At 45.0% G+C, this 17734-nt stretch overlaps 1 protein-coding gene across 4 annotated transcripts in view; it reads right to left on the bottom strand.

Moving 5' to 3' along the window:
- The window catches only part of MYRIP (myosin VIIA and Rab interacting protein), a 219958-nt gene that overhangs the window by 22023 nt on the left and 180201 nt on the right, over positions 1–17734 (bottom strand). For 3 of the 4 annotated variants that reach the window (XM_032648309.1, XM_032648310.1, XM_032648312.1), the window contains one exon: positions 14356–14595. In XM_032648309.1, the coding sequence (XP_032504200.1) occupies positions 14356–14595 (240 nt within the window). Of the gene's footprint in view, positions 1–13986; positions 14177–14355; positions 14596–17734 lie in introns of those variants that run through there. The other variant, XM_032648311.1, reaches the window with a different exon arrangement.

Below are 17734 nucleotides of genomic sequence, written 5' to 3'. Positions count from 1 at the left end.
TAACTGGGATTTAATTAGCTGTGTGACAGGAGCAGGGCACCCAACCTCCTTGTTCCTTAGCTTACTCACTAGGCCAGTAAGCGATTAGAAGGTTTGTCACAGGGTTAACACCAACTTGTTATGTAAATGTCCTGTTCCCTGCCCAGTCTAGATTTAAAAGTAGAAAGTGCCTTCTACAATTATGTGAAATAAAGCTATATTTAGCACCAGACAGGGTTTTGTTCAGGTAAAAAGCTGGTGAGGATTCAGAGGTGCTGGCAGGGAGCCCTGTGTGTGGGAGAAATGAAAATCTACAGGAGCCTTCCTGCTTCATTGCTTACAGCTCCAGAGACCTGAGCTGAATGGCACAAACAAAGCACGATTCCAGAGCCAGAAAGAGCTCTCTATGATGGCAGCCGACGTTACTCCAGACGTTAATTATAAGATGGGTCAAATGTGACAGGTCCATGGTATCAAATAAGGGAGACGTGAAAGTGTGAAGACAATCAGCTGACAGAATAGGGGCTGTTGCAGAACAGGAAGGTTGGCCTCAAAGACACTCGTGGCCAAGGGCCCCATGGATGATGGAATGAAAATGGCCAGTGGACTCATGCAGTAACCAAATTCAACCTTCTAGTGATCAAAGAAACACAAATTAAACAAAAAATTTATTAAGTGCCGGGTACATGCATGACTCCCTTTCAAAATGCCCAGCATAGCCAGTATGGCTTCTCCAGGGTGGAGGAGGAGCTTTCAGCTGTTGATATGCCCCGGGGATGTATTTGCTCTGACACACTGACGCTCCTTCCCATCCCGACCACGCATGGTCACCACTGAGAGCCTGAGTGTCCTCCTCTAGGGTCCGGTCTGTGTCACATCCCCTTGTGGAACATCAAATCTATTATGTCAACTTTACAATCACCCGGCTGGAACCAAGAGTCCACGCTCAGGGTACAGAAGGTGATGAGAAACCTCCAGTGTTTCCTCCATCGCTCAGCAGTGAGGCAGAGAAACAAGCGTCACCCTCAACAAAGACTCAGCTTCCTGCCAGACTGTGACCAACAACAGGACCAATGCTGACCTTTAAGGAGGTGATGTACCACTCCGAGGTGGGGGCCTGCAACAGTGGCCATGTCAGTGGACCTGAGAAAGAAGACCAGGTCAGGACCCACATCAAAATCCCACCTGTATCTTTTCTCTTCTTTCTAGGGACTGCAGGGCAGAGCAGACTCCTTTACTTTTTGTCTCATTACCCACACACTTGAGCCCGAGCAATCTCTCCATCCTGTAGCCAAGCCCCTTCTCTTCCTATAAAAACATGTTGTTAGAAACGAATTCTTCCTCCATTTACTCTTCCTTATAAACTGTTTTCCAAAGACATGCAGCATGCAAAGTGTTGCCAGGGGGAGATTCTGAGTCTCTAGAATTCGAAAGAAGAAAATATTTCCATCCTAAACACTAGATATACCTGCTTATTTGCAATCCTCGCAAATTCTCCTGATAATTTTCCAGTGTCGTCATTCATTTCAAAGCTTTGTGTTGGACAAAGAAATGCAAACTCATTTCAAGCTGGAATAAGTGGGACTGCTGCTTACCAGAATGGCTCAAGCTTGTGAACATGTGAGTAGCAGGGTCTCATTAGCTGCCTGGAAGAGGCAGGAAGAGAACACAGTGGAATAACAGAGGCCTGATCCCAGACCCCTCTCTACCCTTGGGCATGTGCGTGCACATGTGTCTGCCAGTCTCAGCAGCGCCAAAACGGATTCAGTATCTGGCTGTGTGTGATGAACTGGGGCTGTGACAGAGGCCTGGGGTATCTATTTATGTGACTTGATATAAGTCTTGATATGACAGAACCTAATACAATGTGGGATAAAAGCTTTGAGGACTAAATGATGTGTCCAGGTTTCTGGGGCAGAAGAGGGAATTTCCCAGTTCCACCTCCGGGGATTGTTCTGACACCTATAATAAGACCTAAACAGATAGAAGCTGAAAGGACATTGACATTAGGGTTTTTGTGAGATTTAGAAGCAGGCAGTATGCTTTGAGGTCCATGGGTCAACCTATGAAGCAGGGAGGGCAGTGGTGAGGGGACTGCCACGTGAGCAGGGTCTTGCAAAGGGCCTCCTTACCCATTGGGCTCAGCAGGCGTGGAGCCTAGGGCCCACCATTCTTTTAGGGGGTCCATGAAAATGTCTTAATTTCTTTTAAAATCATAAGGAAAAATGAACTATTAGTTCCAGGCACATGTTTTAATACACAATATTAATCTTTATACTAACACAATTGTAAAATACGATTTTAGATGGGTTTTTGTGGAGGAAAGGGTCCACAAAGGCAAAAGTGCTTGGGCCCACAAAAGTCATAACTTGGCCCTGATCTTGCTGATCTGGAGCCTCTATGGAGAAGGCACCTGGGCAGGGCTGGTTCCTAGGGTGGATCTGGGCAGCAGCAGCAGCCTGGTGAAGGCCCTGAGCAGGCCACTATAAGAGGGCTGGTTGTGAACATGTAGGAGATCTTTCCCCTAGATTCCCCCAAATAATGGAGGGAGACAGTGGGGGTGGGTGGATGCTCCGGTCTTGTGGTTTCCTAGTGGGGACGGATGTTAAGGTGACCTCCTCATTGTACACACCAGATCATGAGGCTTGGGAAATTCAGGTTACTCTGTGTAGATTTTGGGAAGATAACTTAATCTCTCTGAGCCTCAGCTATGAAATGGAGATAACACCATCTAGCTCAAGGGGTTTTCGAGAAGATGAAATTAGTCAGCATATGCCAAGTGTCCAAAGTGTTTGGGTCCAGAGCTGTCCACCTGTCCTCAAAACTCTCCCACCTGCCCTACTGGCTCAAGATGGGCACATTACTGGTGATGGCCAGTAGCTTAGACACCTTTTATTATGTACTGTGTTCTATTTTTTTTTTCCTTTTTGGCTGTGTTGGGTCTTCGTTGCTGCATGCAGGCTTTCTCTAGTTACGGCGAGCAGGGGCTACTCTTCGTTGAGGTGCGCAGGCTTCTCATTGCGGTGGCTTCTCTTGTTGCAGAGCATGGGCTCTAGGGGGCACGGGCTTCAGTAGTTGCAGCGTGTGGGCTCCGTAGCTATGGCTAGCATGAGCTCAGTTGCTCCGCGGCATGTGGGATCTTCCTGGACCAGGGATCGAACCTGTGTCCCCTGCGTTGGCAGGTGGATTCTTAACCACTGCACCACCAGGGAAGTCCTGTACTGTGTTCTTGAAACAACTTTCCTTGACTACTTGGTGTTTTGAAGGAGGCTTTTTACTATTTTTTAACCAAAAAAAAAAAAAAGAAAGAAAGTTGAACTTTGCTGCTCCAGTTTTTTTCTCTTGCTAAGTAAGAATATTAAAAAAAAAAAATGCCACCATGGTCTACTACTGTCTGGCTTCACCATAATTTCATAAAGAAGGGATACCTTAACACCAAAAATGGAAGACACAATATCAGAATACAGAATGGTTTGTCCTGAGAAATGACAGTAAACAACCTGACACTGACATTCAAGACATGCACGCACGCAGGACCCTCCGTTTCCCAGTAGGGAGCATACTGAACCATACGTACTGATAGGCAATAAAAATAAGGTATGTCATTGCCTAGCTGGGCAACCAAACAAGCCAGGCCCTCAAACATCATCTACTATTTCCCATCATCACTAATTTAATTCAAGCCTTCAGGAAGCATCTGCTCTATGCCCAGCACTGTACTGGGCCCTGCAGGGGATGCAGAGTGAGTAAGCCTGGGTTCCTGTCCTCAGAGAGCAGAGACAGGAGAAGGGAAGGAAGACCCAGGTAGCAGAAAACAGGTCCTACCCTGCACTGGGAGCCACAGGCTGTGGACCTGCAGAGGGGCAAGCAGGTTCCGTTAATGTGTGACCTTGGGGTCAGTCTGGAAGCACAGGAAACAGAAAGAACTTTAACAGAGTCTTCTAAAAACATGTTGGCTCCCATGCAGGAATTACAGGCAGAGGAGAAAAGTCTTTCAGTGTTCAAGTTGCATAAAATGTGTATGGGGCCTCACCTCTCCTGGGACACCTTGCTCCTGAGAGAGCCCTTTAGGGAGGAAGAAAGGAAGGAAGGGAGCCAACTCAGTGTTAATGTGCGTCCTTCCTGTGCCGGGTCTGACCCCAGGCTTCTCGTGATTTCGTGTAACCCTCATCACAACCTGACGTGGTGGCTGTTTTCATCCCATCTTGAGAGATGAAGAAACTGTGGCTCAAGGAAGAAGATGCACAGCTGAGATTTGAACCCAGAGACTTTGGTCTTCAAGGTCCACACTCCTTCCCACCTGCCACATCACCTCCTCCACCTGCATAATTCCTGGGACCCAATGGGCTGCAGAAAGTGATGGAACAACAGAATCTAACTGAATAATCAGATCCATGAACAACAGATCAGCGAGAGAAGGGCCTGTAGCCTCCACAAAGTGCCATCAATCAGAACAAGCTCGTTGATTTGTATACCAATGACCAAGTCACACAACAGAGCTTGAGATCTCCCAAGCGACCAGCTCCTGTTCTGAGCCTTACTGAGCCTACCTGAGATGGAGCCACCAAAAACAATCAGAGTGAACAAGAATGTGGCCTCTGAGAAAATCTGATCTAAGTGTGATCCAGACTTCACAGCCCGCTCATTACTTTTCTGTCCCACATTACAGATGCTGCCTTGGCTTTATGAAATGCTTCTATCAAACCGCCAGAGCAAGCAAGGAAATTTGTCCAAATGCCCTGATTTCATGTATTTTTTTTCCTTCTCAAAGGTAAGAAAAGAAACTCCATATGTCCTCCTGAATAGTTGACAGAAATCTGCTAGAAAAATTCAATGCAAATATGTTTCAGTTCTCATGAAACATAAGGCGCTCCGGCAAAGCCTCTACAACCCGTCAAAATACATTCTCCACGAACAGACTCACGTCCCCAACGACTGACTTGAAAGAAGGTGGCACAGAATTGTGGAAAGAAATTGGAGTATGAACCTAATAAATTAGCATATGTAATAAATTGAAACATGAAATGTAGTGGAGATCAGAGAATGGACCTCTAGGAATGTTTGGGTTCTTAAATCGTTTAGATTTTGATGGTCAAAGCCACCTATGAAAGAAATAAGATTTTTAAAAATTGTGATAATTGAAATGAATTTTTTAAAAAATTTATTTCATTTATTTTATTTTTGGCTGAGTTGGGTCTTTGTTGCTTCATGTGGGCTTTCTCTAGTTGCGGCGAGCAGGGGCTACTCTTCGTTGAGGTGCGCAGGCTTCTCATTGCGGTGGCTTCTCTTGTTGCGGAGCACGAGCTCTAGGGGGCATGGGCTTCAGTAGTTGCGATGCATGGGTTCAGTAGTTGTGGCACATGGGCTCAGTTGCTCCGCAGCATGTGGGATCTTCCCAGACCAGGGATTGAGCCCGTGTCCCCTGCATTGGCAGGCGGATTCTTAACCACTGCACCACCAGGGAAGCCCAAAATGAATTTTTTTAAATGTGCTATTTGCACATTTAATTTAGTTCCAGAAATAAACCCACTGGTCTGTATGTTTCCCCATGGTCATTTTCTTTCCCTTCCTTGGTGGAGTCCCTGTTGTTTGATGTGGGCACCTGAGCAAGGCCACTGCAGGACCTGGTGATGGTGAGAGAGGAGGGGAATGCTGGGGCCACTACCTTTGACCATACCTGCCCGGGCAGGTGTAGGGCAGGCAGGACTTCCTGTCCTGGCAGAGGAGGTGATCATGGTTGTCAGTCTCTTTTGCTTAGCATACTGGCTGTTCCTCAGAAAATTATTTCCTGATACTCACTGGACACACTTCCCCACTTGTTGGCGGTAACCAGGGCTCTGCCAGGGCACGTGCTCAGCTCCATAGTAGCCCAATGACACAGGAAACCACCTTCCACGTTCACTTGGAACGGAGGTGGCACATGGCAACCAGGGTGATCTTGATAAATGTAAGCTCCTTGTAATGTCTCTGCTGAAACCTTTCCAGGTGCTTCCTATCTCACACAGAATAGAAGCCAAAGTTCTCTGCATGGCCCACACCGCTGGCTTGCTCTGGCCCCTCCCTCTCTCACTTCTCCAAGCGCTCTCCCCTTGGCCATGTTGCCCCAGCTACCCTAGCTCTTTAAGCCATTCCTTGAACTTGTCAAGGTCATTTCCACCTTAAGGCCTTGCATGTTTTTCTCTGCCTGGAAAGCCCTTCCTTTAGATCTTTGCCTGACTTTTCCCTTTGTGTCTTTCGGGTTTCAGTGGAAAACAGAGTTGGTCAGAAAAGTCTGGACCATCCATGACTCATACTCCTTCCAACTCCATCCGTGAGCGTCCTGCTGAATCTCCTTAGCACTGATCACTAAGGACTTCTTCCCCTGTATGTGTTTACATACTTATCAGCTGTCGCCCCCAACAGTAGGTAAATTCCACAAGAGCAGGGACCTTTTCTCTCTGGTCCCTATTGTATTACAGCTCTTAGAATAGTTCAACAATTATTTGTAACAAGGATTGAACAAGAATTCAAACTCCAGAACTTGTGCCACTACCTCTCATGGGAAGTTGGCATCTTTTCCTTATTGTCTCCTGTACGTATTGCTGGCCCTGCAAACCTGGGGGAGCCATTCATTCCTTTGTTGGAGAGAACATTAAGGACCTTCCTCTCTTGCCACATCCCTTCCCCCAAAAGAACAAGTGCACATACGTCTCAACACACTTATTAAAAAATGATCTCTTCTCAACCAGGGGTGAGAGGTGGGTGGTAATTATGAGATCAGTTGTGAGTTAAATTAAGTATATTCTAGGGCATACTTCTGGACTATTTCATTGCATCCTTTATCAATATCTCACAAATTTAATTACTCTGCCTTTAAAACATGATTTACTATCTTAATAGATAGGTCCTCTTCATTTCTTTTATTTTTTCTAAGCATTTCTAAGTTATTCTTGACTTTATTTTATCAGGTGATTTTTTGAATCCTTTTGAAAAGTTAAAAAAAACTTCTAGTTCAGATTTTGATTTAAATTACAGTAAATGTCTACCCTCATTTTGGAAGAATTCTTCTTTACACTGTCTTTCCTACCAGCAAAACTGGTAGGTTTCTGAGAGATCTGCAGTCTTCTTGTTAAGCTTTAATTTCACATTTTTTTGTTCCTATTGTGGTTGGAATTAATTTCCATTTTTATCTCCCCACTCCTGCAGTCTGGTTTGAGATTCATCTATAAATTTTAGTTATGAAATGGGGAGTTCTAATGTAAATCCCAGAACCTATTGAGCTGTATTGCGTAATTGTGCCTAATGATATGGATTCATGAATAGACCTGCTACTACTAGACCTTTTCTTTGAATAGAATGAATTTTTATTTTGCATTTATTTGCATTCAAGGTTGCTGTATTCTTTTCTTTTTTTTTATTGAAGTTGATTTACAATGTGATGCTAGTTTCAGGTGTACAGCAAAGCGATTCCGTTATATGTACCTATCTGTATATTCTTTTCACTTCTTTTCCCTTATAGGTTATTATAAGATGTTGAATATAGTTCCTTGTGCTATACCATAGGTCTTTTATCTATTTTATACATAGTAGTGTGCATAGTTGCTGTATTCTTTTACAGGCTCTTTATCTCAAGTAAATGTTTGTGATCTCTGACCTTACCCTGGGGATCCTTTATATTTCTCCACACGTTTTTCTCCCATTCTATGCAATAGCTATTTCAAACTCTCTCCACAATCCTGACACTCAAATTTCACTATCCCCTCACTTTCAGAAGGCAAACTTGCCTTCTAGTTCAGAAAGCTAGAGATGTAAGCAAGCAGGACCTTATGGGGCCTTCCCAGGACAGACCATCCCCTGCCCCCATGTCCTCTTGTTTGTAGAAAGACTTTAGCCTCCTAGGCCATCCCTGAGTTCCAAAGAATAAATTTAATAAATTTAGAAGTGAGAAAATGCAGAAGCAAAGGAAAACAGTCAAGCAAGACAAAATAATAATAGTTTAGCCATTAAATAAAGTCAAATACCTTTAGTTCCTCTCAAGGGCTATAAGATAACATTCTGAGCCATATCCTTTGAGCTGTTTTGCAAATACTGAAACCCCTGCAGGTGGAAAACATTAACCGCATGCTGACCATCAGCATGTAGGCAGGCCCCAGACAGGTTGGAACCAGAAGGTTGATGATGTTGACTCCTCATTACCTCACTACCAGCCAATCAGAAGAATGTACACAAGCTGATCATGTGCCCTGCAACCCTCTCACTCACCCTACCTTTAAAAACCTTTCCGTGAAAGCCACCAGGGGTTCCGGCCTCTTGAGCATTAGCCATCCCCAATCTTGCTTGGTGCCCTGCAATAAACACTACATTTCCTTTCACCACAACCCAGTGTCAGTAGATTGGCTTTACTGTGCCCAGGCAAGCAGACCCAAGTTTGGTTGGGTAACAGAGGGGCGGAGGGGGGGAAGCATAGAACATAAAACAAACTCTCTTCATCTTCCTAAACATCAAATTTACCCACTTACTTGTATCTGGACTATTCTGTCTTTGCCATTCCAATGCCAATGCCCCATCTGTTTTCTGGAGCTCATCCCCTCCATTTCCCCAAGAGTCCCTTATTGTTGGACCCTTAGGTTGTTTCAAAGTCTTCCTAGTATAAAAATATAACACTTGATGAACTGCATTGTGATATACCCTTGGCTGCTTGTCCAGTTATTCCTTAGGACAAATGATTGAAAGCATATTTGCTGGATCAAAGGGTATGCACACTTTGATTGCTTCGAGTTACCAAGTCACCAGTGTGCTAATATGTGTTACTTTGTGGGTAATAGACTGCCTATTTCCCTGAACTCTTACCAACATTGATTATCGTTCTTTTTAACCATCCAATTTGTTAGGCAAAGTGGCATTTCATTATTTCAATTTGCATTTTTATTGCTTGTCTGAACAAACGATAAACTTTGCCCTGTTCATGGCTGTCTTCCCAGTGCCTCAATGTGCTTTTGTTGAATGGAAAAAATGATTGTGCACACCATATGCCAAGTTCTGGGCTAGGTGTTGTATTGAATACAGCTGAGATACAATTAAAGTTGAATATTTTTTCATGTGCTTATTGGTCATTTACATTCTTCTTTTTTTGCTTTTATTTTTGGTCAATTGTCTGCTTATGTGGACTGCCTTTTTATCTATTAGCATTATGAGTATATTAATTCTCGAGGGCTCAGTTCATCTTTTGCCTAGAGAAGAAGATGTTCTGTTGAAGCCCTCATAATCCAGGAGAGAACCCAGAACTCTTTTCCCAGCCTTGCAGGCCCCTCCCCCAAACACACAGGACACAAGCGTGGGAATGAGTGACACCAGTGACAACAGGAGTGAAATGAAACCTCACCTGTTCAAGCGCTGTGGATAAGAGCTGTAGCTCTAAGTGGACAGCTAAAGCTTCTCTTTTTTCCTAGCGCAGCAGTTAAATAGAAAGAAGAGGCAACAGGCATAAGGCCTACTGAGATCAGTGTAGCTTGTAAGATATAAGTGGGGATTGAACCTTTAGCGCCAACTGAAGATGGAGACATGCTTCTCAAATAAGATACTTCCTGGGGTGAAAGACACTGAATCCTCATGTGGATGGTGAGTCATTTTACAAGGGTGAGACACACATGGACAATACTTGATTTTATGTTAACACTGTGATATCGACAAAAAATTTTTCACAAGCACATTAAACTGCAGAAACCCACAGCTCTGGGTTTTCTCAGGCAACAATCAATCTGTCTGCTTATCCATTGACCAGTACTGTGTTTCTATATGACTTGATGCTAGTAAATGGGGAGCAGCTGTGAGAAGATGCACAAATCTGTCTCTTATTTGAGGAGAAAGACACTTAATACTTTAGGGAAGTCTCAGTACTTTGAGGAGAATTATTCCGTGAAACTATGAATATGGGAGTTATCTGCTGGCCTGTGACTCCTTTGTGAAACTAAAACACAATGATTCAGCTACTTGTGATAATTAATAAACAAAGACACTTTGCTTTCAGGACATTGCGTGTACAAATTTGACTATAATGCAAGAATTCACTAGTATGGGCCTTCAACAAACACTCATGTTCCAAAAGCTTGACACACAGGACATCTTTTGTCATATAAGTAGTGTCATAAATGATACTAGTATCAGGAAACAAAAACCTATTTAATGCCTTACATGTCTAGAACCATGGGATTTTGGAACGAGCAGGGACCTTGGGGATCACTGCTTTAAGCTTGGGGAGATAGGGTTTTGTGGGAGACTCAGCCCCTGCATGTAGTCTCCAAAGTCAGGCCAGGAGTTCTTGACCTTTCTTTGCGTCCTTCTCTCAGGAATGCAGCACCTGCATATCCAGGAGCAGATGGTTCTAGGAACCACTTCAGCCAGGCCTTTCTTCCATAACCATTGGCACAGCCACCTGCCCAGTGGCAGAGGGGAAGCAAGTGCTTATTCCCGGGCTTGAAGGATCCCAGGGTTTGGAAGGTTGACCATGAGGTTGACCATGAGGTTGACCATGAGGTTCAATGAAACCAAGATGACTTCAATTAAAAACATGGCCTCTAGGAATCCAGGTTTCTGGGCTGGCCCCAAGTTTTACAAGCTGGTTCTTCAGGTAGTTAAAATTCAGATGGCAGTGACCATCCTTGAATCATCATTGGGCCCCCAACACCCAGCCAAAGCGAATCAACTGTAGGGACAAGTCTGCCTACAGCGAAGGGCTGACTCCCATCAAGAAACAGCGTGTTTCTAAAATGGTTCTGCTGCTGCTGGACAAGATTGTGAGGCCCTAATACCTACATGGGTTGTCATACCAAGGACACTGAACTGCCACTGATGCCGCTGTGTCTATGGGAACATGCACATTCCTCTGCTTTGGCTCCCAGAGAGAAGAACCTGCGATAGAGGCAGGAGGAATGGTGAAGTCTGGATAAAACTCTCTGTGTAAGGGATCCTCGTGGTCAGGCAGAGGCCGTTAGCAGCCAGTTAGGCATTTGGATTTCTCCACTGCTTAGTCACAGATACTGCAGTGAGTGTTTGTGAACTGGGGACTCTTGTGTGTTTTCCTGTTTGGTTACTGTCTTAGTCTGGTTTCCCCAGAAGCAGACCCTGAGACAGGGATTCGAGTGCATGGAGTTTATTTGGGAAGTGATCCCAGGAACCAGTGGAGGAGGGGGTGGGGCAAGGCAGGGAAGAGAAGGCAGCCAGATCCAGCTGGTCCTCACTGCGGGTGACCAGAGCCAAATCTGCTGGGGAACTCGGGGCATCAGTGGGTAGCACACACTCCGTGGGTCACCACCCCAGTGGAGGCAAAGGAGTGGAGTATTTACACTCTTCCCATCAGTCACTGGTTAGGGCTGCTCCTGGGGAGGGGAGTGTTATTCTCTCACTCCCAGCCTGCCTTCTGCACAGGAAGAGGAGCTCCTGCTGTGCCGGGAGTCCCCAGGCAGATGGACCTTGGGCCAGTGTGCAGTAGCACGGTAAAGAGATAAGGCAGGCACGAACAGCTTCTGGAACAGTTTCTTTAGCCCGGATCCGCTCCCCGACCATGCCGTGTGTGTGTACATGTGTGAGCGCTGGACAAACTAGTTGTGGTCGGATTACAAGGGAAGTCATAGTTACTCTGATCCCGAAGATGGGAACCTGGGAGGTTCTGACGTGGTATTTTCCCCATTACATTCTTCAGAGCATGATGAAGCACCGAACGTGGCTACAGACCTCTGGCTTGACACTGCACGTGTGGACGGGACATAGGCACTAAGCTGTTCCCTCAGTGCTAACACAGGGGCATTATTTCACGACAGTGAAGTTTCTTTTCCTTGAGGTTGTTAAAGGGGCTGTGAGGTTGTTAATATTTGCTGGGCTCTGGCTGTGTGCTACCTCTATGCTGCATAATTCAGTCCTCCCAACTCTATAAGGGGGTATGATTATCCCCATTTTACAGACACGGCCAACATGTGTTTGTCCAATCAACAATGAAGACCTAGACTGGTTTTTAGGGATCGATATAAAAACAAGCCAGACTTGGGCTTGTCGACAGGCTGGGAGCAAGTTCAAGGGCCGCAGGGCAGCTCCAGCTGCTGAGTAGAGAAAGGATTGGAGGGGCCAAGGAGGGCAGCTAGGGGGCGGGGTGTAGGAAGCAGGCAAGAAATGGCCTTGGCTTAGAACCAAAGTCCAAAGTTTGCAAACTGCATGGATGTGTTTCACAGTCAGTCTAATCCTGAAGCCTATCTCTATACCCTTCTGCTTCTAAATAATCTTCCATAGATGAACGTATATTTCTGTTTTCCTTTAATCAGAGTAGCCGATGCTTGATGGAGAGAGATATATTGATTACCTCTTTTTGTTTGCTATCTGGGTTTTTACATACACAAGTGATATCTGGTTGACTATTTAATCCATTGATTCATGGTCGGCAGTGGGAAGGACTTAAACTTTGAGAAACTGACACATTTGGGAGTTTGAATAAAAGCAACTCCCCTAATTTCCTGCTCAGCGAGGGCACAGGGCAGGATGGGGGCAGGATGGAGGGCTTGGCCAAGCACCCAGGATTTTCCGCCTTTCCCTGTTCACATTCTGCCCAGAAGAGCACAGTACAAACAGATGGCTGTGCCTCCAGAAGGTGAGGCCTGCAGGCTGATGAGGGGCGTGTGTGCGTGGCTCATCCCAGCCTGGTGTGCTGCTGGTACAGCATGAGCTTTTGGTGCCTTGGGACCACCAGGCAGCAAAGCCAGTAGGATGTGGAGCCACTGTAAGAAATAATGTGATATTCTTCGGTTACCATCTGGCTCTCAGCTCTAGCAGACAAATGTGACTGTAATGGGCCGTCGGTTCAAGTAACAGAGAGGATCAGAGCCCATAACCATTGAAGAGGCAATGGGTCGGAGACCATATCCTGGGGAAGGGCTGCCCGTGAAGGCCAAGATCTGCTCTCCACCCACAGAAATGCTGGGGGAAAGAGATGTGCGCCATCCCCAGGCAAAGGACCCGGCAGGTTTATGAGTGAGGATTCAATGGTTACGGAGGCCGGGTTGGGAATGAATGCAAGGCAGAGTCTGAGGTGTCGGAAGGTTCAGGGCCTCAGCCATGGAGGATGGTCCCCACTTCCCTTGGGGCCTGCTCTGGACCACCTGTGGCCATTCCTGGGTTGGCCAGGCTCCTGCACAGTACCCCAGCTTGGCTGTTGAGCAGATGAAGGGGACTCATTCGCCATGCACGTGGGTTACCAGCAGCCTGTTAGCTTAGATAGCCTGCTCTCAGAGTAGGGAAAAAATTGATCCTAAGTACAAAGAAGTCTAGATGTTACCAGATAAGATCTTATCTGAGTTCCAGAAGAGGCAGCTTGTTGTAAAGGAAGGAGCCTGTGATTTGATGCCAAGCAGGTTTGTGATGCAGCCTCAGCTCTGAAACTTACTAGCTGTGGGCCTTGGGTAAGTACCTTTGTGACTAGACTCAGTTTCCTTATCTGCAACATGGGTCTGTGTCTGCCTCCAAGGTTTTATATTAAATGAACTAACTAACATGTGCAAAGTACCAGGCATGTAGGAGACATTGAACAAATGCTAGCTTCTTCCCCTTCCCCTGGAGGCAGCAGGGATATCCTGACCAGGGGGCCAAGTCTAGTGTGAACGTACTTGGTGGAGCTGTAGTGGGAACCCAGGCATGTGCTGGAGGATGGTGGGCAGAAAGGCTGGGATCCCTTTCTGCCAGTGGCAGGGTCTATTTTCTGTACCTTCCACACAGTGTCCCTTGGAACTCGGTGGCCAGCTTGGGAGAAGGAAGGGAGGATGGTGGGACTGAAGATCAGGTGGTTGGAGCTTTGGGGACCCTCAGAGCAGCAGTCCTTTTATCTGTTTAAAGCACTGGGATTCCATATAAGGTTTGTTTGAGAAAGCCTTCTGGCTAAGTCAAACAAGCCAAAATCTGAAAACTGCAGAGATAAATGATCCAGAAGGCCACTTTCAACACAAAGACTTTATACTATGAAATGAAGCATCATCATTGGCTAGAAGAGGATTGGCTAGATGTTTTCAATCCACAGGAAACATTCCTTCGGGAGAGGGTGGGGCGGGAAATAACACAGCTCTTTACCAATGAGAGAGACCATGGGTACTACGTTATAGAGTCGAAATGTAAGGGCTGTCTTGATGAAGAATAGGAGATGAGAGGTCTTGGGAGACTTCCAAGGACACGCGGTGCTACTTTCCTGATTGAATAACAGCGTTAATCAAGCAGAATTTTCTTGGGCTCTCCCAAGTGCATAGGGATGGGCATTTTAGAGAGTGCTCTTTGGGGTCCCAGCACATCTCTGCACAAATGCAGAACCTTCCCCCACACCCCAGCTGCAGAAACCAAGCCGTCTGCAGGTGGTTTCACAGAGCTTACCTTCTTCAGCTCTTCCTGGACACTCTGGCTGTTGTCTTCAGAGGACAGGCTTTCCTTCTGGTTCTCAGACTCTGTCTTGGGCTCGGACTCCTGATCCTCCCCAGAGGAAGTTTCCTTCTCACTCATTTTCATTGCCAACTCGTACAGCCTGTTTGTCCGTTTCTCTTCTGCAGCGTCTGTGCCGGCCTGTGGGTGCCGAGCCTCATTGCAGATATCAGTCTTTGATAAATCACCGGACACCTAAATGAAAGCCAGAATCATGAGCTGAAGACTCTTCTGCTACCGTCATGTTGCTTGTTGTTCCCAATAATCCCTGAGTAAAGGACAATCAGGAAAATGAAGCTCTTACCTGATCTGCTTTCCCTATGGATGGACTTTTTATTTTTACTTCTTCAAACACGTGCATCTTAACACTTTGTTAAAAATTAAGGCAGGTGAGCACCTGTACTCAGAAAAGTGACTTCAGTGTTTTTCATTTGCAAAATACTCACCGAGTGCCTACTAGGGTCAGCACTGTGCTGGTGCTGAGGATGCAAAGCTGAGCAAACCTCCGCCCGTCCCCTAGTGGAGAAGGCACTAAAACCCTGACAAGGGCACAGAAGCAGTGCGTGGGGAGAGAGGCTTTGACAGCCCTCTAAGGGGCACTGGATGGCAGGGCTGGGACTCAGGGAAAGCTTGTTTGTGGAGATGGTGTTTGAGTGGAGATTCAAAGTGTAGCAGTTACCCAGCTAAAAGGGAGAGAGGAAAGAATGGTATTCTAGGCAAATCGCAGATTTTGAGATGGTGCAAGGTCCTTGCGCATACATAAGGAATACTGTGTGCCCTTCCCTTGATAATTACACAATTACATCTCCGGCTCCTACTATCTCCGAAGCTCTCTCTATGAGTAGAACCCTGACCAGGCCTGGGGAAGTCCAGGAAGACATGACATTCTAACTCTCTATTTTTCACCTTATATTAGACAGATATGTATGGAATCTTGGCAAGATAACCCTTAAAGTACCATTAGGGTCCACTGGACCCAATATTAGTTTGTGGTTTTTTTTGAATTTTATTTTATTTTTTATACAGTAGGTTTTTTTTTTTTTAACATCTTTACTGGAGGATAATTGGTTTACAACGGTGTGTTAGTTTCTGCTTTATAACAAAGTGAATCAGCTATACATATACACATGTTCCCATATCTCCTCCCTCTTGCATCTCCCTCCCACGCTCCCTATCCCACCCCTCTAGGTGGTCACAAAGCACCGAGCTGATCTCCCTGTGCTTAAAGCAGGTTCTTATTAGTTATCTATTTTATACATATTAGTGTATATATGTCAATCCCAACTTCCCAATTCATCCCACCCCCCACCCCTGGCTTTCCCCCCTTGGTGTCCATACATTCTTTCTCTACATCTGTGTCCCTATTTCTGCCCTGTAAACTGGTTGACCTGTACCATTTTTCTAGATTCCACATATATGCGTTAATATACGATATTTGTTTTTCTCTTTCTGACTTACTTCACTCTGTATGAGAGTCTCTGGGTCCATCTACGACTCTACAAATGACCCAATTTTGTCCCTTTTTACGGCCGAGTAATATTCCATTGTATATATGTACCATGTCTTCTTTATCCGTTCGTCTGTCAGTGGGCATTTAGGTTGCTTCCGTGTCCTGGCTATTGGAAATAGAGCTGCAGTGAACATTGGAGTGCATGTGTCTTTTTGAATTATGGTTTTCTCAGGGTATATGCCCAGTAGTGGGATTGCTTGGTCATAAGGTAATTCTATTTTTAGTATTTTAAGGATCCTCCATACTGTTCTTCATAGTGGCTGTATCAATTTACATCCCCACAAACAGTGCAAGAGGGTTCCCTTTTCTCCACACCCTCTCCAGCATTTGTTGTTTGTAGATTTTCTGATGATGCCCATTCTAACCAGTGTGAGGTGATACCTCATTGTAGTTTTCATTTGCATTTCTCTAATAATTAGTGCTAATCTTTTTTTTTTTTTTTTTTTTGCGGTACACGGGCCTCTCACTGTTGTGGCCTCTCCCATTGCGGAGCACAGGCTCCGGATGTGCAGGCTCCATGTGGGATCTTCCCGGACCGGGGCACGAACCCATGTCCCCTGGATCGGCAGGCAGACTCTCAACCACTGTGCCACCAGGGAAGCCCTCTAATAATTAGTGATGTTGAGTAGCTTTTCATGTGCCTCTTGGCCATCTGTATGTCTTCTTTGGAGAAATGTCTATTTAGGTCTTCTGCCCATTTTTTGATTGGGCTGCTTGTTGTTTTAATATTGAGCTGCATGAGCTGTTTATATATTTTGGAGATTAATCTTTTGTACGTTGATTCGTTTGCAAATATTTTCTCCCACTCTGAGTTTGTCTTTTTGTCTTGTTTATAGTTTCCTTTGCTGTGCAAAAGCTTGGAAGTTTCATTAGGTCCCATTTGTTTATTTTTGCTTCTATTTCCATTACTCCAGGAGGTGGGTCAAAAAAGGTCTTGCTGTGATTTATGTCAAAAAGTGTTCTTCCTATGTTTTCCTCTAAGAGTTTTATAGTGTCCGGTCTTACATTTAGGTCTTTAATCCATTTTGAGTTTACTTTTGTGTATGGTGTTAGGGAATGTTCTAATTTCATTCTTTACATGTAGCTGTCCAGTTTTCCCAGCACCACTTATTGAAGAGGCTGTCTTTTCTCCATTGTATATCCTTGCCTCCTTTGTCATAGATTAGTTGACCATAGGTGTGTGGGTTTATCTCTGGGCTTTCTATCCTCTTCCATTGATCTATGTTTCTGTTTTTGTGCTAGTACCATATTGTCTTGATTACTGTAGCTTTGTAGTATAGTCTGAAATCAGGGAGTCTGATTCCTCCAGCTCCATTTTTTTCCCTCAAGATTGTTTTGCCTATTCGGGGTCTTTTGTGTCTCCATACAAATTAAAATTTTTTTTGTTCTATTCTGTAAAAACTGCCATTGGTAATTTGATAGGGATTGCATTGAATCTGTAGATTGCTTTGGGTAATATAGTCATTTTCACAATATTGATTCTTCCAATCCAAGAACATGGTATATCTCTCCATCTGTTTGTTTCACCTTTGATTTCTTTCATCAGTGTCTTATAGTTTTCTGAGTAAGGTCTTTTACCTCCTTAGGTAGGTTTATTCCTAGGTATTTTATTCTTTTTGATGTGATGGTAAATGGGTTTGTTTCCTTAATTTCTCTTTCTGATCTTTCGTTGTTAGTGTATAGGGATGCAAGAGATTTCTGTGCATTAATTTTGTATCCTGCAACCTTACCAAATGCATTGATTAGTTCTAATAGTTTTCTGGTGGCATCTTTAGGATTTTCTATGTATAGTATCATGTCATCTGCAAACAGTGACACTTTTAC

This window comes from Phocoena sinus, chromosome 11, assembly GCF_008692025.1.
Source record: "Phocoena sinus isolate mPhoSin1 chromosome 11, mPhoSin1.pri, whole genome shotgun sequence".
NCBI classification, from domain to species: domain Eukaryota; kingdom Metazoa; phylum Chordata; class Mammalia; order Artiodactyla; family Phocoenidae; genus Phocoena; species Phocoena sinus.
This window is presented reverse-complemented; position numbering and strand designations above follow the sequence as displayed.